The 27,337-nt window shown below is 38.3% G+C and overlaps 1 protein-coding gene across 2 annotated transcripts in view; it reads left to right on the top strand.

Annotated features, from left to right (window-relative positions):
• Positions 1–27,337, top strand: part of CXADR (CXADR Ig-like cell adhesion molecule) — a 51,918-nt gene that overhangs the window by 14,170 nt on the left and 10,411 nt on the right. Inside the window, exons 2-7 of one of the 2 annotated variants that reach the window (XM_054579606.1) lie at positions 7,734–7,900; positions 11,895–12,099; positions 18,096–18,251; positions 19,256–19,378; positions 19,911–20,049; positions 21,324–21,507. In XM_054579606.1, coding sequence (XP_054435581.1) covers positions 7,734–7,900; positions 11,895–12,099; positions 18,096–18,251; positions 19,256–19,378; positions 19,911–20,049; positions 21,324–21,507 — 974 coding nt within the window. Of the gene's footprint in view, positions 1–7,733; positions 7,901–11,894; positions 12,100–18,095; positions 18,252–19,255; positions 19,379–19,910; positions 20,050–21,323; positions 25,500–27,337 lie in introns of those variants that run through there. The other variant, XM_054579602.1, reaches the window with a different exon arrangement.

The following is a 27,337-nucleotide window of genomic DNA, read 5'->3' as shown; positions in this document are numbered from 1 at the left end:
CCCCAGTCTGTATTCCCACCAGCAGTGCATGAGGTTCCCCCTTCTCCACATCCTCGCCAGTACTTGTTTGTTGGTTTATTGACAATAGCCATTCTGACAGGTGTGAGGTGATATCTCATTGTGGTTTTAATTTGCATTTCTCTGATTAGTGACATTACACATCTTTTCATATGTCTATTTGCCGTCTGTATGTCCTCTTTGGAGAAGTGTCTATTCAGGGTTCTTTGTTCAATTTTTAATTCAATTTTTTGTTATTTTGGTATTGAGTTTTATAAGTTCCTTATAAATTTTGGATATTAATCCCTTAACAGATATATCAGCAAATAATGTCCTTCCATTCAGCGGACTGTCTTTTCATTTTGTTGATGTTTCCTATGCTGTGCAAAACTTTTTAGTTTGATGTAGTCCCATTTGTTTGTTTTTTGTTTGTTTTTTTCCCTTACCCAAAGAGATATATCAGAACAAATACTGTTACAAGAAATGTCTGAGGTTTTACTGCCTATGTTTTCCTCTAGGATTTTTCCAGTTTCGAGCTTTACTTTTAAGTCTTTAATCCATTTTGAGTTTATTTTTGTATACAGTGTAAAAAGGTAGGCTAGGTTCTCTCTCTCTCTCTCTTCCCCCCCCCCCCTTTTTTTTGTACATATCTGTCCAATTTTCCCAGCACCATTTATTTAAATAGACATTTTTGTTGTCAAATATTGACTATAAAACCATAGGTTTATTTCTGGAATCTTTACACTGTTCCATTGATCTATATATGTCTGTCTTTATGCCAGAATCTTTACTATTGTGTTTTTATGTAAATTCCCTACATTCTATGATCCAAACTCAACAATCAGAGTGAATGTATCCTATTTAAAATAGTGAATCTTTACGACATTCTCTGACATTTCTCAAAATTCTCAATATCAAATAAATTTTATCACAATTGACATTTAGGTCATACTGTACCACTTTCCAAGAAACCAAAGAAATAGAACTTTAGTACTTAAATTATTGTTTTTCTAATTGTTTTCAAAGATTTTATTTACTTATTTTTACAGAGAGGGAAAGGAAGGGAGAAAGAGAGGGAGAGAAACATTGATGTGTGAGAGATACATCAGCTGGTTGCCTCTCTCGCCCCCCAACTGGGGGCCTGGACTGCATCCCAAGCTGTGCCCTGACTGGGAATTAAACCAGGGACCTTTCCTTTTGCAGGCCAGTACTCATTCCCCTGAGCCACACCAGCCAGAGCTTGCTTGCCTCCCTCCCTCCTTCCTTCCTTCCTTCCGACATTAACATCTTTGAAATGACTGCAGATAGTTAGAGAAATATCAAACACACACATCAGTTTGTAATAGTTTTCTGTTTCATGTTGTTCTAGAGTTAGCTGAAATTTAGGCAGATTTTCTTCATTCATAGTTGTGATTTTAGAATATTTACAATTAAATGTTTTTCTTAATGTCATATTTCTCTCATGTTAATATAATTGTATATAAAGTTGCAATCACATTAGTTTCTCTACCAGATTTGCTAACATTTCTTGTAATAGGGATATTAAAGTAATAAGGAGTAGCCTGTTCCCATCAGCATGTGACAGGCTTGCTCAGCTCTCTCTGAGCTGTATCTCCTGTCAGGGCTGCATTGTTCCGCCTCTTTGCTTCCCTTTACACAAGTTCTTCCCCTGGCCCTCCTCTCTGTGTTGCCCTCACAAGGTCTGTGGTCTTCTCTCCCATCACTACTCCACTTTTGAGAGCTCCTTCACCTTCCCTCTGCTCCAAGTTCCTTCCCCCTGCTTGCTGTTTAGCAATTAACCGCAGGTCAGAGAGCTTACAGAACCTACCCTCCAAAGATAATGCCCTGGAACTATGTTGAGTGATCCTCTCTGCTTGAAGGCAGGGCCATGTAAACAGCTGTCTACAAAAGAGTGTTGTGTAATAGGGGAAAGCAGTTACCATTGACTGCCCGTGGGGATCAGGGAAATCCTTGGAGAGGAGGTGAAAGGGAGGTCCTCCATAGTGGCTGGAGGTGATCTCAGTGGGAGAAAGTGGACACTTCAGACTCGGAAAGCATGCACAAACGGACTTACTCTTTCCCCTGAGTGCTTTCTCTGATTGCTTTGATTTCCTTGTGTGATTGGCCCCAGACCTCCAGAACTCTTGGGCTGTTACAGTTCCATCTTTAAGAGGTAACGGTCTTCCTTTATTTTCACCTTCTTTTAGCCACGTTATAACTTAATTTTCCTCCACTGTTTTTGAGTGGATCATCTTTCATCGCTGGTAGATTCTCTTTCCCTTCTTTGATATGTGATATTTTTATATTTTTTTCTGTTAGCTGAGTACCCGAAATTTTGCTCTGCTAAAGGAAACCAATGGCAATCAGGAATCGTGGTCTTTGGCTTCAAAATCAAATGTGAAATACCCACCGTGGGTACCATGCAGGAAAGACCTCACCCGCCACTGCTTGCATTCTGCACTCGGACATGATTTTAAAATCCCTGTGCACACGCCATCACTGGTCAGAAATCACATTTTTCTATCTTGGTGGTGTAGGTAAATACACAGACAACATGTTTCAAAGCATTCCTTTTGTGTGTTTCCTCAGTGATAGAACAACAGAAAACCTTCCTTCATTCAGCAAATGTTTGTTGAATGCTAGCTGGTGGTTTTTCTAACCTAAAATATTTAGTATAGTTAAGCCTGTTTTTCCCATCATAGCTTTTTGTGCTTGATTCTCTATTTTTCTCTAAGGCTTTCCTCACTCAAAACATTATTAAGAGTTCTCACATGTTTACTTCTCCTTTTTTTTGAACCAATCACAAAGTTCCAAGAGCACTTCTATGATTTTAAGATTACCATAAAGGGGGGAAAAAACTGAAGACCATCCCAGTTAACGTGTAGCTTCGACTTGAAAATAGTATTAAAGAAATCAAGACAGGTTATCATCTGTGCCAAGCATCGCCTTCTTTCTCCAGTTGTAGTTACTGCTTTCCATGATCTCCGATTCTCCATTCACAGGGTAGAGACATATCTAAGGCCTTAGTAGTAGGTTGACAACATAAAGGACTAAAAAAATGCATTGATGAACTTGTCATTTTGATGCTCAGGTAGAAGTCAGACTGGGCAGAAGAAAAACTTAACCAGAACCAAATGATTTGGAATTGGGAGGTGTTATTTCAGTCCCTGCCAAAATGGGGTATGTGCCAAAATGGGACATGGTTTTTTTCTTTATTCTTATAAGCCAGTAGTGAGCACTTAAATGCACCCTACAATTACTTGTTGATAATATACTACATATTTTGTCATATTCTGAATATAAGTTTGAATAAAATTATAAGAAGATTTGTTATTTTAGTTTTCAGACTGTGTTTGATTCTGCAATTTAAATTATCATTCAGTTTGCTTCATAAATAGATTAGGAAAGAATTCCCAGAGATACTGCGAGGAGACCAAACTGTTTGCCTTTTGAATATAGTTAATAATACTGTAATTACTATGTATGGTGTCAGGTACACACTTGAAATATCAGGGGGCACCACTCTGTAAAGTATGTGGTTGTCTAACCACTGCGTTGTACACCTGAAACTAATACAAAATAATACTGAATGCCAACTGTAAATGAAAAATATTGATACCATTTTTTAAAAGTTCTTTTTGTCTTCTGCAGTGGAAGTGTCACATACATCGGTGCTTGAAAAAAACGGCCTCTGTTCAAAGAGGCCCCTTCATTGTTGCTAGGAAACCCATAACTATTTTGTATGACCTTGAGATTTTAATTCATTTCCAGTATAGCACAATGAAGAGCAGTTGAATGTTTTAAACATTTTTTGGAAAAGACATGCTGACAGCCATTTGAAATTCTGTTTAAAATTTCTTTAGCAGTATATACATTAAGAACATCGCAGTATAAAGCAGGAACGAGCAATTTACCTTTCTTAAAAATCTCAGTTCTCAAAAAAATAACTACTGGTAACAATTTGGTATATATCTTTCCAGATTATTTTTATACATATGTAACTGTATCCTAAGGTACTTTTTTAAGATAAAAGTAATTTTTATGTATCAACTAAGAATGGAAGATACTATTATGTAAACTAAGTTGTATTTTATTCTAGTGACTGTGTAGGTAGAAGTGTTGAGAGCAGGAGTAGGGTTTGAATTTAGACACATTTAGATGTCTCGTGTCATTTAACTTTTTCATTTGGATTTTACAAAATAAAAACCCTAAAAGCGCAGAGTAATCAGAAAGTTTTGGTTTTTTAATAGCAAATTTTCATTCTCATATTTTTACCTCCATATTTTGGGGCTGTGTCTTGATTCATTTTGGAATAGAGCTTTCATTCCGGAGTATACTCAGATTGTTTTCACCTTACCTGATGCATAACATGTTACTACTGAGATAAATTAAATACAGGTGACAAAATTGTAGTAGCTGCAGAAAGGAGATCTTCAAGTACCAGGATTAATCTTCGGCTGACAAATTAATGCTCTTTCAGCGTTTCTGAAATTGATCAAGTTTATAATCTACTCACCGATTCTTCTCTACTAATGTGCAGGGAACTACAGCAGGACATAGAGGTGCCTACAATTTCTCCCAACCCTGATGGAGCTAATATTGATTTAATAGTAAATCCAGCATCTTAAAAAAACAAAGTAGGTCTTATGGGCAGAACATAAGCTCATCAACATCTAGAAGGTATGACAAAACCATGGAGCCTGCCTTAGTCAACTTCACAATAAAGTTTATAAAAGAAAAATCTCCAGTATAGTATATGCTAAGGCCAAAAGGGTGATACAGATAGCAGAAAATAAGGTACATACTATGATCGTTTCTAGAAAAAGAAGAGAAAAATCATTGAAGGCTGGAGAAGTAGAAGAATGCTGCCTTGGTGAATGAGGAAGGAATGGAACTGAGTTTATTAGAAATGATATGAAGTATGTATTCAGAGGATTGAATATTAATTAAGGATAGACTTGAGATCCCCCACATAAATATCAAGTCACATAATTTTAAATAGAAATATGGATATGAAATGCAGATTGGAGTAAAATGGATATTTTTTTGGCAATATTCCATAGTCCATTTGGATTGACCTAGTGGATTTGGATGGTATATAATCAATTTTTGCTGTGTAACCAACCAACCCAAACTGTAGAGACTTAAAGTAAAAATACATGTCAGTTCCTGATTCTGTGGATATCCAGCCTAGGCTAGGCCTACAGGGGACTTTCTGGGCTCATTCATGGCCGGCAGACAGCTGCCTGGACTACGACTGCGTGTTTTAGGGAGGCTGCATATGGGGCAGCCATAGCTGTTGGTCAGACACCTCAGTTCTCTTCCATGTGATTTGTCCTTTCAGTGTCAGGGGTGTGAGAGCGCCAGAGTGAAAGCTTCGAGGCCTTGTGCAGCCTTGCCTCGGAGGAGCAGCTCTCATGCTGTACTCTGTTGGTCAGAGTTAGGCCAGCTTCTGATTTAAGGGAGCAGAGAATCTGTGTCCCATTTTAATCTGCTGTTTAAGGATTCCGCTAAAATGTGATTAAAAACTTAGGATGGTCTTGACTGTAACTTGGCTTCACTTTCATTTTCAATCTTTTGGCTTCAACTCTATTAACTTTTTTTTTAAAATCCTCACCCAAGGATATGTTTATTGCTTTTAGAGAAGGAGAGAAAAAGAAAGAGACATCAGTGTGAGAGAGAAACATTGATCAATTGCCTACCGTGCACACCCTGACTGGGGAGTGCACCCACAGCCTTTGGAAGAATAGGACCCGGCCAGGGCTACTAATACTTTATTACAAGTGATAGTCAGTGTGCTAACAGGAAAAACACACGGGATGGCTAACAACTTAATTCTTCATTTTTGTTTTTTTCTGTCAATTTATTATGGAGAATTAGGATTTGGATTTGCTTACTCTAAATTTTTCTCTACTGCTTTTTTTAAATAAAGAAAATATTTATTAAAATACGTACTTTTTAATAAGTGGGAGCAGAGGAAGAGAAGGGAGAGAGCCAGGATCTGTGTACCATAATCTTAGTGCTTCCGGCCTCTTCCCATTCATTGTCCAGCCCTGGAAGTTAGTGTTGCTGAAATCTCCTGTGTAGTTGACACTTTGGTTCTGCATACCTTAGGTATTTGAATTATGCATAAGAAAATATCATCTAAAAGTGCTGTGCAAACTTTTAAAGTGTAAATAGGAAAAAAAAGTTTTGTGTGATAGTTCATTTACAGACTAAATCTTCATTTTATACCAGGTTGTTAGCTTGTTGAAACTTTATTCTTCTCACAGGACATAAGTAGTGAACAGACCTATGTTTATGTGTAAAGTGATATGAACAAAATTTCTTTTTTGAAAAACAAGATGTGAATTAATTAAACTTGGTGTTTTTACTCTTATAGATCAAGAAATGGTGCCATTTTGCTTACAGGTTATTTCTACTTTTTATGCATATAAAAAAATTATAGTTTTGTTGTAAACCATTTTCTGCCAGGAGACTTATTTTTTTTTAATTTTTTCTTGTTTTATTGAGTGTATTGGGGTGACATTAGTTAATAAAATCATATAGGTTTCAGGGGTACAATTCCATAATACATCATCTGTATATTGTACTGTGTGTTCAGTACCCCAAGTCAACGAGAAGGAGACCAGTTTTAGTTCTTATAATGTTTCAGTGGCATTAAGCCATCTCTTTTTGACAAATTGAAGCAGAAGAGTATCTTGGAATTTTTGTTTGGGGCTCAGGACATCTTATTTTACCTTTTACATATTTTTCAAATATTCAGCATTAATTTTCTTGAAGTGCGATCTAAATGGAAGGGTTGTACAGATTTCAGAATGTTATGGAATTTTAAGATGTCTTTAAAAAATATATAATACATCTGACTGGCTTTTTTCAAAAAGATAATGGAAAGGGATGAAGGAAATGTCTTAAAGATAATATTGATGTCCACCACTTGGTAAATTTAAGCTATATAAATTGAGTTCCCCCTTTTTTGAATTGTTATCAAAATTTATTGTTTGGAACTACATAACAACTTTTCCCCAGTTCTACTGAGATATAATTGGCATACAGCATTGTATAAGATCAAGATGTACAGCATGATTTGACTTACCTTATGCTTATTGTGAAATACCACAATAAGTTTAGTGAGTATCTATCAGCTCATAGAGACACACACACAAAAAGGAAAAGACAAAGAAAAGAATTTTTTTTCCTTGTGATAAGAACTCTTGGGATCTACTCTCTTAGCTTAGAAATATTTTTAAGCATTTAATAAAAGTTACAGAATCAAATTTAATAAAACTTTAGAATTAAGTCTGGGCAACAAAACGTGTCAAAATTCATCAGCATGCACCCCAGCAATGAGGAATTCCCAGTGTGCTGTGGCGCCAAGGCAAGCATGAACAGTGTGGCCTTGGATTGGTGTGACCTGACTGACCTTTCAGGGACTCCGGCTTAATTCAGTTTTAAACATATGCTTGGATATAAAGCATCCTCTACAAATAGAAACGTATATTCCTATAAAGTTGGCAAGTTCACACTGCTCTTCAAGGAAATTGTATTGACTACCATACATATTATATTGTCATTCTAATTTTATACAAACTAAACTAAAGACACAAACTAAAAACTGCACCTTTGAGTTTGAACTCTGTTACTCTGGTCCCAAATCACATCCTGTGTTCCTTCTGAACAGGCTGGGTGCACTGAGCGTGCAGACATTTAGTCCATGTGCATATTTTTTTCTCCAGATGTCACCAGAAGTTTGAGTATCACCAGTCCTGAACACATGATTGAAAAGGCCAAAGGGGAAACCGCCTATTTGCCATGCAAATTTACCCAGAGTCCGGAAGATCAGGGGCCATTGGACATTGAGTGGCTGCTATCACCCGCTGATAATCAGAAGGTGGATCAAGTGGTAAGTGTGCTGAGTGCTTGCTCTCTCAGCAGATAGTTCTGGAAACTTGTCTTCAGTGCCCATCACTGTGCTGACCACATAGGTGTGTGGGGCATCACTTGTGAACTTTCTGAAAATCTGGTTGGTAAAGTTTGGGGGGGGTGTATGAGAGTCAGAACATTGTGGAGCAAATATGAGAGTGTGGCAGAAATGTGCATAATATGTGTTAAGGGACAGTGAGTAAGCTAGACTTTAGAGAAGTTGATAGAATTGAATTTTTAACTTTAACATAAGGATTCTGATACCAGTAAAAGTCATGAAGTATAACTGTGTAACACAGTTACATTCTGTTGCAAAGTCTGTACTCTGTATTATTTCAAGGTAAATATCCTGTATGATGAATTTCTTTAAAAGCAAAGCAAGGTTTTCCTAGCAAAACAGCAATTTATAAAGTATTCAATACTAATTAAAAAAAATAAAATACCAAAATATTGTTACGGAAAATTTTTAAATTACAAAGTAATTGCCTAAGGCAGAAAACTTGGAAAGCCAAAAGTAGCACAAAAGAGGGAAATTGCCCAATAATCTCATTTCTAAATACATATTATTTATATCACCCCTTGCCTTTTTAATGGTACCAGAATATTTTACTTAATTTAGGATGTTGCATATTAGCTTCATCAGACACATTTAATTAAAAATAAAATCAATGTTAATAAATTATATTAGATCAGGGAGAGAAACATAAGTCCATATAGTAGAGGAATGTGGTGATTCAGTTGACCTTTGAATAGCACAGGTTCGAACTGCACAGGTCCACTGATAATGTGGATTTTTTTTCAGTAAATGCTCTAAATGTATTTTCTCTTCCATATCATTTTCTTAGTAACATTCTCTCTTCTTCAGCTTACTTATTGTAAGAATACAGTATATAATACATATAACATGCAAAATAAGTGCTAATTGACTGTTGATGTTATAGGTAAGGCTTCCCAGTCAGCAGTAGGCTATTAGCAGTTCAGTTGTGGGGCAGTCAAAAGTTATACAGAAATTTTTGATTGGGGAGCGGGGAGGTGGGTGTTGGTCCCCCTAATGCCCATGCTGACTGAGAGCCAACCATTGAGAAATTTTATTTTTACTTATGGTCCATGTAAAAGAAGGGATTATTCAGCCATTTAATGGTTGAACAGTGCAGTTGAATAATTACTGTTTTGGGCATGTTTTGAAACACTTTGCTCATGATGTATTTGTGAAGGAAGTAATTAAAGCACTTTCCTAAGTTGAGAATGACTAGGGCCACCCCCTCCAAGGACATACCTTTGCCCTGATTCCGCTCCTGGGAATTCCTTCTGTCTCCCTAAGCAAAATAAATTGAAACTGACTCACTCTGTTTGCCCAGCCCAGATACCCTGTTCCCTCTGTCCTTGCCTTGTTCTTCTCACCCCACCGCCTCCCTGGCAGGGCCAGCGCCCTGAACACAGGCTCATTCGTCAAGGTCCTGCGTACCCTCACTCCCTGGGCAGTGCGGTGCTCATCTCCCTTTCAAGTTCAGGACTCCACTCTCATGGTCAAGGTGAATGGATAGGGAGCACAGGTCTAAATGCTTCTGGCTTAAGAATTATTTAGTGAAGCCATAACAAGGTGCTTCTAGAGACCAAGAAGCCCAGTGTATGTCCCTAGTATTGTGTGTCCCTTCATGGGAAGAGGACCTGAAGTCTTCTATTGAGTGGGAGACACAACCTTGCTCCCTGCAGAACCTGTGGGTTAAAAAACTAGCTTTATAGTGTAAAACACGGTAAAATCAGGCCAGAAGAAAGCTAGAAGGTTTACGGGGAGATTGGCCCAGAAGAGAATGCTTTCATGGACTTGAGCTACATTACGTGTTAGCCGAGCCCTTATTTAAATACATTTATGCTAGCAGGCAGTGTGGCGGGGGACTGGGCTGGAGCAACTTCCATCCTTACTCCCTGTGTGATCTCGGTAGTCAGCAGACAGTAACAACATACTGTGTGCTCTGTGGTGTTTCGTATTCTCTAATTTTATATATATATATTTATTTAAACCTTAAAGCAACGCTCAAAAATGAGAACTGTTGTTTTATACATCAAGAGGAGAAAACAGAGGCCAGAGATTTGAAGGAACACGCCCAGAGTCACGCAGCTGGCAACATGGCAGCTGTTGTTTGAACCCAGGTTTCTCTGACTGCCCCCCACCCACAGCGCTTGCACCTGATTGCCGTCCTGTACTGCCTCCCATGTTTCAGAAGCCTCCGTTTCCTCAGGTGTAAAATGGGAACAAATAGACGTACCTCTCAAGACTGCAATGAGAATTCACTGCAATACTCTATGCATAAGCATTTCTCAAGCCTGCAAGTCATATAGAAACATTAGTAAAGTCAGTACACCGTGCCAACTCAAAGGAATGTGGTTCATGTCTCAGCTGTGTGACTCTGCACAAGTTGACCTGTGAGAGCCACTGCGTTCCTCAGGCGAAAGGATAAATATGGAGAGTACCACCACCCTGCAGGGTCTTGAAGAGAAATCAAATGCCTGGTCAGCAGAAGTCCCGCATTTCTTAACTTCCACTTACAACATTACTTTTGTGGGAAAATAACAAGATAGTTTACAAACTAACAGTGGGGACACATCTCTTATTTGTCAGGCCCTCTTCTAAAAGACTACTAAAGTGTGTGTGTGTGGAGCTAATTGAGGAATTGAAAGTACAATAGATTGAACTTTCTGGAGAGTCTGCAGTGAAACAGAAAGGAAGATAGAGCAGCCTCATTTGAGGAGTTCTCAATGTTGATGTTGACAAGTGGGTGTAGCAAGAAATGCAGCAAATGACGTAATGGCTGTTTTACAGAGTCAGTCAGCTGTGGACCCTTCCCCCTATTTACTTAGCAAATTGCTAAGTGTTTTGTTAAGTGTTAATTGAGTGTTCCCTAGGAGCAGACACTTAATATTTATTTAAATAAAAGATCTTTAGTGAATTAAGAGTGGGGGTCAGCATGATAGGGAGGTGATACAAAAGAAAAGAACTCAAGCCTCTGCCCTCAAGAAATTCCTACAGAGAACATTTATTCTGACTGGACTGTTCATAATTAACATCTAGGAAAAAAAAATTGTTTGCTAACTACAGGCTGTAGTCATGTTTTCTGATTATTATTTGACTGGCACCACTGGTCCTTGGAGCTCGAGTTGCAGATGACCAGAATGATTTTGTCAGCAAATGTGAAAAAATTATAAAGCATGTTAAATTAATTTTAGTTAAAGTTAGAGGTGACTATTATTACCAATAACGCTCTTCCAAGGCAGGTTTAACACAGAATTTATTTTCTTGCTAAATTCAGACTTTACTTATTTCTGTTAAAGCCTGTAGTTGGCTCAGAAAACTCAGTGGAATTAGGAAAGGGCCTTTGTTGTTGCTCGCAGAAGGTTAATTGAAAGGTCCTGTTACCCTGGGCACACATCTTAGGAGGCTTATTTTATGATTTTTCTCTGTTAGGGTCTAGAATGCTCACATATTAAATATTAACTCTCCAACTTAGTATGAAGACACAAAAATGTCATTTTTGATTTTTTGTTAGATTTCACAGGTAAATTTACCATAAACCCTTTTGGGGGGATGGTGGTGGTGGTGGTGTGTACTTAATTTTATACACTTGATTGACATACATACTTCAGCCTCTGAGACAGCTGAGAAATAGAGTGTATAGGAATTCACAAATCGTGTCTTTTCCGATTTCACTAACTCTAATACAGGGCTATATTACTTGATCATGTTGGGTCTTCGTTTCAGTAAGGATCCTTGGTTTCATGCTCAAGGATCACATTGATGTCTTAACATTTCCTTAATCTTGCTTTGAATAATTGTAGATTTCCTCATGATATGTGTTCTCATTCTTTCTTTCTTTTTTTTTTTTTTGGATCCCATAGTAGCATGGTGTACCCAGAGCACCTTTAATGAGACAGCTTTTGCTTTGTTATTGTTCTGTCTTATTTTGGTTTTCTTTTAGATTATTATATATTCTGGTGACAAAATTTATGATGACTACTATGAAGATCTAAAAGGACGAGTACATTTTACAAGTAGCGATGTCAAATCTGGTGATGCATCAATAAATGTAACAAATTTGCAGTTGTCAGATATTGGCACATATCAGTGCAAAGTGAAAAAAGCCCCCGGTGTTGGAAACAAGAAGATTCAGTTGGCAGTTCTTGGTAAGTTATGTTCATCAATGTTACTTATTAACAGGGTGATACCAGGGTGAGTGGTCGCTGGAGGACAGTAGCAGCATTTATGTGAAACACAGCTTAGTTTTTTAGAGTAATACTTTCAAACATTTGAAGTAATTTTGTATTTTAAATAACAAAACATTAAAGCTAGCATGCTTTTTTGGATAGAAAAAAATCAGTGAGCAGCTTCTTGGTGAAGTTCATAAAAGAGTTTGAAAGCAAAGGAACAGATTCTGTGATATAGGAGAAGAACCCTAAGCCACGAGTTAGGGAATCCAGGTTTTGTTCCTGTTTTTGTTTTTTGTGTTGTCCCTCAGATTTCTCCTGAGAATTAAAGAGCATCTTCATTTCCTGGACTTTAGCCTACCTTTGTGAAACATTACAGAACGTAATTATCATTAAATCTGTACTTGATCTCATTTAGTTCAAAATTGTTATGTGTACCAAAAACTTTTTTTCAAATTACACTACCCAAAGAGTAGATGAGGTTTCTATGATGACTAATTGGAGTATTATAATAGAAGAGATCAAGCGTGGTAGAAGGAATATGGAATTCGGGATAAGACTGTTAGACATCAGAGTCATTTAACCTCCGCAAGCGTCACAGTTTTGCATCTTCAAAGTAAGGGGATTTGCCACATTGTCACTAGGATGTGTTGTAGCTCTCTGTAGGAGATAAGTGTAAAGATTTTGTAAACTCTCTAAGACTGAAAAGTTTATTATCCTTCTCTGGAATTAACTAATCAAGACAGGTATCTCCCACATCAACTTTTGCTTCATTCCTTCTGTTTTAGAGAACTAATTAGGGGTTAAGCATATTGGGTATCAGACTCATTCTGAACATCACTCTTTTCTAAAGAATGAATATGAAAGCAAGAATAAGAATGCAGATTTCCATGCACTCCAGTGGCAACCTCAGGGTTTGTCTTGGTGGAAAGGTCATCTTCCACTGGCAGCATCATTACTGGGCATATGGGGGGGTCCTGGTAAAGGTACTTCATTCTAAATGGCACCCATTCAAAATATTTCCTATGGTTCGAATCTGAACAAGGAACCAGGAAAAAGAATACTGTAATATTGAAGATTCTAGCTTTCTCTGCCTACACTCAGTAACTGGGGAGTTTCCTTCCTTTTTTATAAATCTGAAGGCAAGTAAAAACTTAGTAAGTTGTCTGAACTCATGTCTCAAACCCAGGCATACCTGGGATTATAACTCTGACTCTATATCTTCTTTTAACACTACTCTCCAAAAGCGCTGAGTTAAGATTCATATGGAGTTTTAACTGGTTCATGATATACCAAGCAGAGTATACCAGTTTATCAGAATATCTGAATTTTTTGTTAAATCCCTGTTTGATTGGGGCAGGGACACTTGGAGGGATATGACTGACACATATTCCCAGAAGAGGTATGAAAAAGCTCAACGTGTATGTGTGTGTGTGTGTGTGTGTGTGTGTGTGTGTGAGAGAGAGAGAGAGAGAGAGAGAGAGAGAGAGAGAGAGGGAGGGAGGGGGGGGGGGGGGGGGGGGGAGAGAGAGATCCTGTAAGACCAGGTTCTGGGTTGAATTCTCAGGTTTCCACTGAAGGGATCATTAGAGCACATGGCTGCACATAACGTGGAAGGAACAGGTTGGACAGCAGTATGGCCAAGCACACTGTTAGCAGCAGCTGTGACTGTCGGGCAGGAGGAATGGCACTTTCACATCAAACGTCACAACCCCAACATTTAATTCCTCAGAAGGGATCATTGGGGAGCACTGACTCGATAACATCTTTTGTTAACTCTGTTGGGAATCACCATGGCTGAGTAAACCCTGAATTCGAACCAGGGAGGAAAGGAGAGAGGGTTAAATGAGAGTAAGAAGGGAAAGCAGGAAGTTGCTGCTAAGAGAAATGGAGATGACTAACACTCAGGAGTCAGAGACTTGCTTAGAGCACTCTTCCCTGTTTTCAGATGAGTCATGCTGTTGGAGAAACCACTAAAGTTTTCTCTTGAAAGTCACACTTGGATGGAAGCTCATCTGTTAGCTTTTCCTGAAAATTCTGCTCAGACAGTCTGGGGGGGCGGTGGGGGAGATGAAGTGAAGGGCCCTTTAGGAACCAGACTGAGTGGTAGTCCGGTGGAGCTCTTACTTCCCTGTTAGAGGCTCTGTGTGAACTTTGATATATTTGTGGGAAGTCTGGAAGGGAGGCGGAAATGCTCTTTGCAGAGTAATGAGCCATTGAGCTGCATGCGCTGTGTGGACATGAACCAGAATGACTGTTAGCTGCCGGGGGATGGGGGCACGACCTGTGGCCACAGCGTGTTCCATTTCCAGAGCCAGGCCTGCTCCGTCAGGTGCACCAGGCATGGATGTGGATGCAGGTCAGCAAAGAAGCTGAAAGAGGGTGATGGTAACAAAGGGAATTAATAGAGAGCCCACAGTATTAGCCAACACTGTGGCTACACCAGAGCCTTCCCCCACAATTCTGACAGGGCTTATTATTGAGACCTTTTGGTGTAAACAGACTGGATTGTTTAAAGAGTAGAACATTCCTAGTAAGTAGTTCCCTAGACATAGGCACTGCGCTGAGACTACACATGCGCCACCGGACACAGTGGCACCAGCGTGTGTGGTGGCTCAGTCAGCACTGGGACTGGGGAGCCAATAGTGTCAGGCAGGACTTTTTTATTTCACTTTTTATTCTGAAATAATTTTAGTTTTATAGAAAGTTCCAAAAATTGAGAGTGTACCCATCATCTAATTTCTCCTAATATTAACATTCTATAAAAGTATAGCACAATGATCAACACCAAGAAATTAATTTTGGGACAATACTACTATTAACTACAATACAGACCTAATTTGTATTTCACAGTTTTCTACTAATGTCCTTTTGTGCTAGGATCAAGTCTAATATCCTCGTTGCATTTACGCCTCCTTAGTCGCCTCCGGTCATGTCAAGGGGCACATGTTGTCACGTCTGTTAATCATGATCATTTGGTTTATGTTTTATCTGATGGGTTTCTCTACTGCAAACTTAGACAATTTTTCCTCCTGTAATTAAAAAAACTGTTATGGGGAGCCCCTTTGAGAATATACAGATACCTTGTTTCCCTCAAACTTTGCATGTTGATTTTTAAGCATCTATGCTTGGAGTTTGCCTGGAGTCAAGAGTGTTTTGAACCAAGCAAAATTAGCATTCCTGGACGAATGACCTGATGATAAAAGTACATAGGGTGGGGCAAAAGTAGGTTTACAGTTGTTCGTATGGAAAATACTATAATAATTAGTAATACAAGAATAAACTCTGTGTTTTGTGTGCTCACAACTGTAAGGCTCCTTTTGCCCCACCCTGTATATTCTGTTCCGTACGGGGATTTAGGGTGTGTTTTCTCTAGACCAAGGTAGGCCACTCACATGGAGGGATGATGACGCAATATATATATGAAGCACAGCATCACTACGTTAGTGGGCCATTGGCCAGGTACAAGCTGATGGTCAGGTACCCTTGCCTGAGGGGCAGTATTATCTCTGCTAGTGATCATGGAGGCAGGCGTTCTGAGGACAAAGGCCAGGTATCCAGACCAAAGACACATTAGGGGATAAAACTTTATCTGCATCCCTTTGTGATTTTCTCTTTCTATCCAGCCAAGTGCCATGGAAGAAGAGTTAACCTCTCCTGTAGATAATGGTGGGGGTTAGAGAGCAGGTGGGCCACTCCAAGGGGACACTCAGAAACCATTGTTGGAGAAATCTTGTTCTATTTGTGGACGGAGTATGTTGCGATCTCAGACTCGGGGGCCTTGGATTTCCCAAGCAGTCACTTCAAGTAACTGCTCATTATTGGATGTGTTTGGTATATGGGAAAGGGTCACCTTTACTAGAAGAGATGAGGGTTAGGGTTAATATGCTACATTACCAGTAGATACTTGATGTACAAAGCATTGCTTTCATGTCCCACTGCTAGTTTATGTAATAAAGGATTTGTTGGTAGTTTGGAGAAATGAAGAACAAAGCTTATTTTGTTAAAGACTCACAGTCTGAAATAATTTGCAAAGCCAATTTAAATGTCCAATTCATGCAGTCTCCAGGGCAACTGATCAATCTAAAAAAGAGACAGATTTGCTTAGGAAATCAACAATGCAGTTAAATGCGTTTGTTGATCCTTAGGAAAAAGTACAAGTAGTAACAGATGAAGAGGAGAAATACCATTAGATTGAAGAACTGTCAAGAAGTGGGTGAAGAGATGAGCGTAATTAACAACCTTGGTTAAAGATGCCCCACTGGCTATGATGGCTCCTGTTAGCCAGATTTGGAAAGTAGTGTCTTTTAGAGCTAAACATACACACAAACCATAAATGATCCAGCAATTACTGAGAAAAGGAAGACATTCCAGTATTTACATGAGTGTTCAAGCAGTATTGTTCATGATTGTATAAAACCCATTCATGTTTATTCGTAGTAGTGAAAGAGTAAAAGTCTGTCCAGGGCTGCAAAAAATGAAAAGAAGTTCAGACTAGAAAAGAAAAAAAAGCAGTTCTGCCATTTATCAGGCTGGGAGGACAGATACAGATACAGCTTCAGATATAGATACAGCCAACTGTGGACTTTATAAGGGACATTGTTTCTCCCAAGGTCGTGGAGCTGCAGTGAACTCTAGACTACTGCTGTCTCCCCAGTGTCGCCCCCAGACCCACTTTGCACTACCCATCCTGTACTGAAGAGGGTACGCAATTGCCAAATGGCCTTCGTCACCAGTTCTCCTAATCTGGCCTCAGAAACAGCGTTGGATTCAGAACCAATCTCTGCTTCTTTTAGAATCTACTAGAGTCCTCCAGAACCCCTCCTGTCTCTTTCTGGTGACATCCCACAGCTCCTAGTAGTGCCTTCCTCACTGGTCAGTCAGTCCGGTTTTGACAGACTACACACCTGCTCATGTCAGTTTAGTGAGTTAGGCTTTCACAGTAGCCCAAAAGCTGGAATCAGTGTTCACCAACAGATGAATGGATAACTCAGTTTATGTTATAGTCCATGAAATACACCTCGGCAGGGAAAAAGAATAGGCTTTTGAAATAGCATGAATCAATTTCACAAGCCTTACAATGACTAAAAGAAGCAAGACAAAAGTAATACCGTATTACTCACTCCGCTTCTGTGCCTCTGGAAGAAGCAGAACTAATCTACAGTGATAAAAATCTCATGGGTAGCTCCTGGGGCCAGGGTCGTGGCTGAGATAACTGCCCCCAGCACAAGGTTGGCTTGGGAGAGGATCGGGGTGGTGCTTAACGGGGGGGGGGGGGGCGTTTGTGCACGCACACGCATTTATTAAAGATGATCAACCTACACTACTAAAATGTGTTAATTTTACTGTATGTATATTATGCCTTAAAAAAGTTCAGTAAGAGTATGAAATGCCACAGTGTTAATCCAGTGCTGGGGTGAATTTCAGGTAATGGGGTTAGCAGCTTCTCTAAAGTTACCCAGAGAGATCTGGAATATAGCCTCAGATTCACCTTTTTATCACACTGCTCGGATGGTTTGGGTTAGTTTAAATATGGAATATTAAATGGTACTTAACTGTACCAAGTGCATTGCCCTGTTATCAGCATTTTTTATTATAAATCCCCTGGTGGGCACAGTAATGGCACCAGAGGGAAGGCACATGGCACACACTCCCATGTGAGGCACAGCCCGCGTTGTGCTTGCTTGCTTTCTGGTGGGCCCCACAGAACCACGGGGCACAGGGCTGTGCCTGCGACACTGCCGTTCCGCCCTGTGCCGTGGCTGCTTGCCTGCGCCCAGCCTTGCGTGTTTTGCGTTGGATAAAAGTGGGGAGTTGTTGCTGACCCGCTGTTGCAGCCTTTCAGTCTTGTCTACTCTGAGCCCAGAGCACGTGGTAACGAATCAGTGGTTGGGCAGCACGCTCTGTGTTTATGTAATTATTATACAGAAATTCCATTTTTGTGTGTAAAGGCATCATTTATTTTCTTTTCTCAGTTAAGCCTTCGGGTACAAGATGTTACGTTGATGGATCAGAAGAAATTGGAAATGACTTTAAACTAAAATGTGAACCAAAAGAAGGTTCACTTCCTTTACTATATGAATGGCAAAAATTGTCCAACTCACAGAAACTGCCCCCGGCTTTTGTAACAGGTACCGCTGATGAGACAATCTGTACAATGTGCCATGATTTTGACTTAGGTCTAATAGGAGTGTGTCTGAAACATATATGTATATGTTTGTTTATATATATTTTTATATATATTTATACATATACTTAATCCCCAAATACCATCCCTTTTCTGTACAGAGCAGTCAGGATTCCATGGAAATTATTCATTGTTTTATAATGACAAGTTGTCATGTAGTATAAACAGATATATTTTTATAACAGTTTACTGTTTTGGATATTATAATTGGTTTCTTTGATATATATATATATTTTTTTTTTTAGTTGATGGTAGTACTGGCAGAAAATGTTCATGATCATAACAATGACTAAATTATAGCAAGTTGGATCTTGAAAGTTTCATGAGCCTAGATTCATGTTGAAGATACTATAATTTACCCATGGTGTGTGTGTTAAAACAAAACAAAACAAAAACATCTCAAAAACACCTCTGTGACACTAACGAGAAAGTTACAAATTGGTTAAATCTGATGGCTCACTCTGTTATAATTGGCCTGTTATTCAAACTGATCTACAGTCTCCCTACCCTGGTTAAGTAGGATTTCTTTCAGCCTCTGTTTGTTTTTTCAAATTAGGATACAGACTGTATGACCCCTTCTGACTTTCTTTTGCATATTTCTTCCATGGTGCGGGGGTGGATGAAATAGCTTTTGCAAATCTTCCTGCTGCACCAAAGAACCTTTATGGCATGGAATATTTTTCATAGTCAATATAGCTCTGCTTCAGCTGAGACTCTGTGCCTGGCTAAGGAAGTCATGTTTATTTTTGCTTTGATACAAATGAACTGGTGGCACAATTGTTTGCATTCTGGAGACATGCATGTGTCTGCCTGGCAGCTTGTTCTGCACCCAGCTTCAGCCTCTGTCACTTTTGCCTGGATTGTTGAACTTAGTAGGGTTTGCCTTTGCTGAAAACTCAGCTCTCCTGTAAAAATCGGTTTTGCTCTGCCCCACCTTTATTTCCATAGAAATGACTTCACCTGTTATATCTGTAAAAAACGCCACTACTGAGTACTCTGGGGTATACAGTTGTACAGTCCGCAACAGAGTGGGCTCTGATCAATGTGAGCTACGCCTGGATGTTGTTCCTCGTAAGTATCTTCTTTCTGTCTGTTTTGAAAATGCTTGTTTCCCTTACCTTTATACAGCCCCTTTTGGTTCAGTCAGCAAGTGAATATGGAGGGCAAATGGATGCTAATTGTGAACAAAGCACTTTATGGTTTGGTTGTTAGTGTTCCTAAGTCAAGAAAGGAAAAATTACATTTTAATAATGAAACCTTCAATATTGTAGCACCATGAAGATGAAGAGTTGTCAATCAACTCTTATACCATATTTTGCCATTATATTAATAAGTACAAACTATTTGGAACATTCTTACATGCTAATTCAGATAGCTGGGAATAGTAAAGTCTTAATCTGGTTTGATTGCATTTATGCTTGAAATAGATTATACAGTTTAAAAGAAAGTTCTTCAGTAGATTTTGCCCCAGGACCAAAAAGCTAATTAATTTGTCCTTAAAGTTAATACATAGAATGAAATCAATCTGTCAGTGTGCATCCTTATCTTCAATATGACTAAATATGTTGTGGGGTTTTTATTTCTTACGGACATCTTATTCTAGCTTCAAATCGAGCTGGAACAATTGCAGGAGCTATTATAGGAACTTTGCTTGCACTAGTGATCATCGGTCTGATCGTCTTTTGCTGTCATAAAAAGCACAGAGAAAAAAAATATGAAAAGGAGGTTCATCATGATATCAGGTAATTAAGTGACACAGGAGTTGAATGATGTATACTGAGTTTATTATGCCTGAAAGAATTAGTTCTCTTAACCATCCAAAGTGTTTACCCCTCTGGGAGTTGGGTAAAAGCTATAGCTCTTCCCCTTAACACATCTGAAAACTTTCACCTTCAACTTCAAATATGCAGATCAACCCACCTCCATGGTGCCCTGCCCGAACCACTTTCCAGTTTTGGGCCCTATTTTAAGAACCAGCGTTTGTCTTCTTCAAACGCAGTGCAGGTATGAAGTTTAAAGAAAAAAAACACAGATGTTGAGGTTTTTAAAAAATGATCTGATTGTGCCTTGGCTGCTGTGGCTCCATTGATTAGAGCATCAGCCCATAAACTGGAAAGTCATGGATTCAGTGCTGGTCAGGACACATGCCTGGGTTGCGGTTTCCGTCCCCAGTCGGGGCACGTACTAGAGGCAAACTGATTCATGTTTCTCTTTCACATTGATGTGTCTCTCCCTCTTCACCCCTCCCTTCCCTTATCTCTAAAATCAATAATATGTCCTTGGATGAGGATCAAAAACAAAAAACGACCTGATTGTATCAAGTGACATAAATAGTAATGTGATTTTTTTTTAAAAAAAAACATTCTAAACCAGTAGATCATGACTAGAAGTGTACATTGGATTATAGAACTTTAAAAAATAACATTTGACTGAACACCCAGGAAATTGTCATTTGGTAGGTATGGGGTCAGGTCTGGGCACTTGTGTTTTTGAAATGGAACCTGGGGTAACTCAGGTATATATTCTGTGTCAGTCCATGGTGTGAAAATTCTTATGCCTGAATTCCTATTTTTGCAGACTTGAACCTGAGTTTTCAGCTAAGGTATTAGATAAAGTAACATATATTTTTTTCTTTTTTGGTAGACATATGTCTGCAGGTATTAGTGCTTTATCAACTATAAATTTTTGTATGACTATAATTAGATTATCTAGATTCATTGTACTGGAATGTGAAAATATTTGGGGTTCTTTCCTTGTAAGGCAACATTATGGAATCATAAATTTTTGTAAAAACCGCCTTTCGTTTTGCATGAAGATACGCACTCTGTAAATGATACCTTCAGGGAAAGTACACAGCTGGTGATGTTGTGCTCATTGAGCTCCCTTTTTTGTGTGTCATACACAGTTTTGTATATGGAATGCTTAAATAGCCTCCCCACCATGATGCACAGGTTGCTAAATTGTAGGTTTCTAGAAGCTTATTCTTGGAACTTTTACTGGGGTCTTTGCTTTCTAGGGAAGACGTGCCTCCTCCGAAGAGCCGGACGTCCACTGCCAGAAGCTACATCGGCAGCAATCACTCGTCCCTGGGGTCCATGTCTCCTTCCAACATGGATGGCTATTCTAAGACTCAGTATAACCAAGTACCAAGTGAAGATTTTGACCGTGCTCCTCAGAGTCCGACTCTCCCACCTGCCAAGGTAGCTGCCCCTAATCTCAGTAGGATGGGAGCGGTGCCTGTGATGATTCCCGCTCAGAGCAAGGACGGGTCGATAGTATAGCGCCTCTGTGCCTTCCATTTCTGTGCTCTCGAAGTAGGAAAACCTATTCTGTTCCAAATTTTGCTACCAGCCTCAATAGATCAAAAAGTGGACCAGAAACTACAAGAAATATATCTCAAAAAGTTTTGTGTGGTTATATCAAAATATAAAGGCATTAAAGTTACTAAAGACGAACTTGCCATCTCAAAAAGATTTCCTTTAAGAAATTGACTTCGTCGGTTTCTAAATATCAATATTTAGTAAGATGTAGCACTTTGGATATGAAATCATAGGGGAAGAAATTGGTGAACTTTGATGCACACCAAGGTGATACTTGAATCATCTGAAAGTAGTGCTTTATTATTTCTACCATTATTTTCAGGATGCCTTTCTCAATTAATTTATGACTGAAAACTGGTAAAGATGCATCCATGGCAAAAACTCTTAAATACCTTTATGTTCTTGTTTTTATATCTTCTTGGAAAACTCTAAATATGTTTGGAATAGCTCTAATAACATTAAAAAAAAAACTACAGTGTTCCAGAAATTACTGGTTTTCTTTTCAAGTCATCCCATAAACAAGGTTTTTTTAATTGATAGACTGCTACAGGCAACAGAGACATAATGAGCTCTTTTCTATGCTGAAATAAAGGAGTATCTATGGATTTTTCCTAGAAAATTTGCTGTCAGCTACATAGAGCAATGACACTTTGAGTTCAGTAGTGAGGGTGGGTTTCAGGGATGGGTAGTCGATACCTAGAGGCCTGGGGTCATCTTCAGAATGGCTTCCAGCCAGATCAAGGATGGAGTGTTTTGCAGTTCCCAAACTAAGTACCGGTTCTCTGCTTTAGGTCATATTTTTCTATTAAGAAAAAACTATAACTCGTTTATTGTTTGAGAGTTACAGATTGAAATTTCCTAATTATTGGTCCCATATTTTAGGAAGTCTTTTCTGGTTCAGCATCTTGTTGCTGTTTTTGGATGGTGTTGCATGTTATATGTTCTAGAAACATGTAATCCTAAATTTGTCTTCCTGAATGCAGTTCCCGGAGGATGTTTTCTTCATAGACTTAGGATGATGAAATAGTTTTTAGGCTCGTGTCCTCCATCAGTTCTGTCTTCCAGATGTGGAGGATGTGCAGTTGCTGTTGTACGGCCAACATGGCTTTGTGTGGTTGCAAAAAAATCAAGTTGAGCTTTGAAAAGTTTGAGTCTTAGTTTTGTGAAAGTGATTTATTCTTTAAAAAAAAAAGACACGAAAGGAAAAGAAGTAAAAGAATACTCCTAACTGCCAAATGTGTTAAATACTGTTTTAGTAGAAGAAAGTGAATTTCCCGTATTTCCCTTAAGATTGTGAGGGAGTGTGGATATAGTAGAATGAGCCAACAGTTTCTTTATAGTAAATGAGGTCTGCAATAAATTATTTCACTAGCTCTAAAACCTTTTCCCTAGATTTTTTAGGGAGTTGGTTTCTGTTAATCTTCTTGGGTGCTGTGATGGTTCATGCTGTATTATAAATTAATGTTGGCATGAATTTATGATTAGGAAGAGTATTATGTACACTTTTTAATGGTAAATTTAAGCTGAATGCCTGTGTAATGGATTAGTGTATAGTTTTACATATTTGGAAGCATTTTTTAAATAGATTTTTAACCTTACATAATACTGCTTTTATACTTGGTGTTAGCATTTTCATTTGTGCCTTTTGGGTAATTTAATTTTTATTATGAATTTCTGGTGCCTATGAGCTAGCTATCACCTGACAGGTGCTTAGAGGTGAAGGTACTGTTCCTAAAAGCGCATCACTGTGACACCTTTCCATCCTCACACTCTCAGTTTGCCTCTTCCTTTCTGTTCTTCATGGATGCAAGTTAACAAACAGATTGTGTTATTCATAAAGATTTTAAAATTTCAACACCCCTAACACTCTTTTACTGTGTTTCTGATTTTATAACAATAACTATTTTTGCATTCCAGATGTCTGATCTGTTTTGTATGAATACATTTATTTATCTAATAGTATAAGAAATAACAGCACAAACTTTAATAAACAACTCTTGGTCCTTTCTATTAGTTTTCATGTAATAAAGATTATGCTATCAAGTAAGTAGAAATTACTACAAAAAATGGACATATGTAAGGCTCTCCTGGCCTTAGATTTCATAGTTGGCCTAGGATTCAGCTCTACGTATGTCAGAATCTCTTCCAGAAGCACTTTTAGTTCAGGTCCATACCAGCTATATCCTGAGACACATGCTAGTAAAAAATCAGCTATGTAACCTGAAGAGACCTGTGGGGCATGATGAAGTTTAGAGGACAGAATTAAGTTTTACACTATGTCTCCAGCTACTCTTATTCTAAATCCCAGTTAATCCAAAAGTCAGATAGTTCTGATTGACTTCTTAAGTAATTCTCACCGATACTTCCAGTTGAACCAGAGATCAAATATTTGTTCTAGAATTATGATTGGTAGTCATCAAGCGATTCAACAAAAATGGTATTCGAGCATTTCTGTTAGAGCGTAACAACATGGGTCAAGTATGACACTGCATTCTTGAGGCAAAAGCAGTTGATCCCACTTTATACCTAAGAGACTTGACAGCATCTTGAGCTACGCAGGATGGCTTAAAGTGATACCATAGAGGAAGTAGTTCTGTGCTTTGAATACGTAGCTGATGGGTGCTCTTTTCTTATTGGCAATTTTAACTAATATTCTCGTTAGAAGGCAAAAAAAAAACAAAACACCCTGCCATGGAATTGTTACAATAGAAACACAGCCCAGAGTGTGTCTTGGGGGAGGTTAATTCAAGAAACAAAATTAGATTATTGGTATGAATTAATGCCTGATTTTTAGTAAAATGATAATTTTCAAGATTGAGTATTGTAAATTAGGACTAAGTGAAGGGGCAAGTAAACATCTTGATTAAGTATAAAAAGAATTCATTGCATGAAGTTGGATATCAAATTCTATAATGTATGGCTTTTAAAAATAATCATTCTCTGTCTCTTTCTGTGAGTGCAGCATGTAAATTTGAAATTATATGAATGTTGAAAGTTTTTCCTAATTTCTTTTCATCTCTACAGTGTTTAGGGCTTTCAGATGCCTTATTCCAGTGTGAACAGAAAAAGTCCTTATTATGTGGTTACTGCTTTGATGTGTCATGTGTGGAGTAGCTTGTAGAAAATGTTGGCACCATTTTTACTTCTTAGTGACTTGTGACATTATATATTATATATATGTACATAAATTTTTGTAATATTCTGTGTTTAGTAGTATAAATGTTCTGGGCAAGTTTTAATATTTCAAATGCCTTTGGATATTCTTGCAATAAAGGCAATATGTTCTGCAATTGGATTTTTTATTGTTCGCCTGTTTTGGCACTAAAGTATGGTCCATAACTGAGCACAAATTCTACTTATTAATGTTATGGAAGTGGGGAAGAATAATAAATTTGTGAATTGCAGTTCTGTGTATCTTATGGATAGTAACACCAGCAAATACTTGATCTTACAGATAGTAATACCAGCAAATACTTGTTGCATCTGTCTTCTCACTGTGAATTAAAATTTAGTTTTACAAAATACCCTATTTTGTAATTTAAGAATGTAGAGAATATCTGTTGGGTTTGGCTTTGTTCATGAACACTAAAATCTGCAATCAGGGAAGACTTTGTGTTTTCTCCTATTGAATAACACAAGTAGTAAGAGAACCACAGTTCACTGATTCACTTATTCTCATCCCTAACTGTGAATTTTTGTAATAAATACACTTGTACTACTGAGAAAAATATTTTGACACTTCATATATGCAAGTAGAGAATTGGTAGTGTCAGTTTCAAAAATGATTTTTGTATTTAAAGTTTCTGGCTTAAATGTCCAATGGTGCAGCAGATTTTGAAATTTGTAAGAACAAAATTTGGTTAAAAAAGCAAGAACTTGCTCTAGTTTTGTGACTTTGTGTACTTTTAAAATAAAATCAAAAAAGTAGTTTTCTGCCTCATGGTGTGGCTTCATTGTACCTTTTAAAAAAGTGTCTACTTTATAAAGCTTCAGTGTCAATTTCCTCCCTGTTGCCTGAGTCAAGGTTTTCTTCCTTCCACCCCCTGAATTCTTTACTAAACAGAATGAAGATCAGAACAATCACATATCAGTGGATACTCTGCAGTTATATGACCGTATATGACATAATCATTGGGGTTGAAACTCCAAAGTGCAGTGATCATTTCACAGTGTTTTACAGTGTAAAGTCAAAGCAGTATTTAAAAAATATGCATGCATATATGTGTTAAACATATCTGGTTCTGGTTTAAAGTTACTTTCATTGACTTTAAACATTGATTTCAGAAAAACCCAGGATGGATAAGTAACGCACCTGTAAGAAGACATTGTTAGGAGTATTTTGTTAGTACAGTACTACAGCTTCTCACTACTTGGGGCTGGGTAATTCTTGCGGAGGAGTGCCCTGTGCATTGTAGGTTGTCTAGTATCATCCCTAGTCTCTACGTACGGGGGGCCAGCAGCCCACCTCCTCCCCTCCCCCAGATGTGACAACCAAAAATGTCTGCAAATGTTTCCAGATGTTCCCTGGGTCAGAGGGCAGAACCCCTAGCCTTCCCTACCCGCCAGGCTGGTTTATACTCATATTACATTTTCTATTCAGGTTAAAATGAAAAGAGGATAGGCCTTGGAGTCAGACATGTTTGAACACCACTCATTACTAGATACTTAGCTTCAGTTTCCTAGTGCTTAGAATGGGAATAAAAATACCTACATCGCAGGGGGTGTTGGAAGGTTTTTAGGAACTAGAACTGATATAATGAAAAGTCTTCACATTTGTCCCTAGTAGCTGGGATGCTCATGATAATACACAGATTTTCAAGAAATCAAGATTACAATAAAATATACTAAGTGAAACTACTGAGTATAATTTAATGCCTTTAACTTAGATCATATTTTAATCTTGCAGTTCTGAAAGCAAGATATTATTTCTGGTTAATTAAATACCAAATGGTGAAACTCATGTAATTGAAACACAACTGTATATAAAGTAATTTGTTATTAAATAAAAGTGGTTTAGTTTTAAGTCTTAAGGCATAATCAGATGCAATTTCTAAATGTAATAAAGGCAATTAAGAAAGATTCAGAAGGCAGTCCTAAGAACTCAGCTCAGTTTTTCTTGTGGTATTTCTGAAATAGAAATCAAATGTGATTTGTTGTTTTGTTACTTAAATTATTTTTTCTAAATTCGATAATGATCGGGGGGGAAAGGTTGTCCTGGGGTGACTACAGAAAAAGAATTTGGTGACTTAATGAAGAACTGAGAGAAATTTCAGTCTCATTAACCAAGGACTAGCTCTTTGATCAGTTTGCTTCTCATTTCACTGCTGAGCTGTGGAAATTCTAACTCTAATGAAGAATGAGAGAGGTGGGAGACAGTACAGGCAACTACCGAAGTAAAAGGCTGATACCAGTCTCCATGGAGTACTAGACACCTTCATGTTCTTTTCTTGCCCTGAGTCATTGTCCCCAGTCCTGGTGGGTTGGTTGTCTTAACATGTAAATAATAAACATGTTAAAATCCAGAGCATCTTAATCTGATACAAAAGGTCTTTCATGGTCCATTCCATTTCTCCCTGGTTTGTTTCCTCCACACCTCCAGGTGCAACTCTACGCCCCTCTTGGGGGTTAGGGTGGGTTTCATACCTTTGTGAACATGCAGTTTCCTCAACCAGAGAACAGCCCCTCCTTGCTTACCTTCCCAGTGCATGTT

This window comes from Pteronotus mesoamericanus, unplaced genomic scaffold (assembly GCF_021234165.1).
Source record: "Pteronotus mesoamericanus isolate MK-2021 breed Mesoamerican mustached bat unplaced genomic scaffold, CSHL_Meso_final contig_116, whole genome shotgun sequence".
Classification (NCBI taxonomy): Eukaryota; Metazoa; Chordata; class Mammalia; order Chiroptera; family Mormoopidae; genus Pteronotus; species Pteronotus mesoamericanus.
The sequence above is the reverse complement of the archived record's forward strand: the minus strand, read 5'-3'. Positions and strand labels throughout refer to the sequence as shown.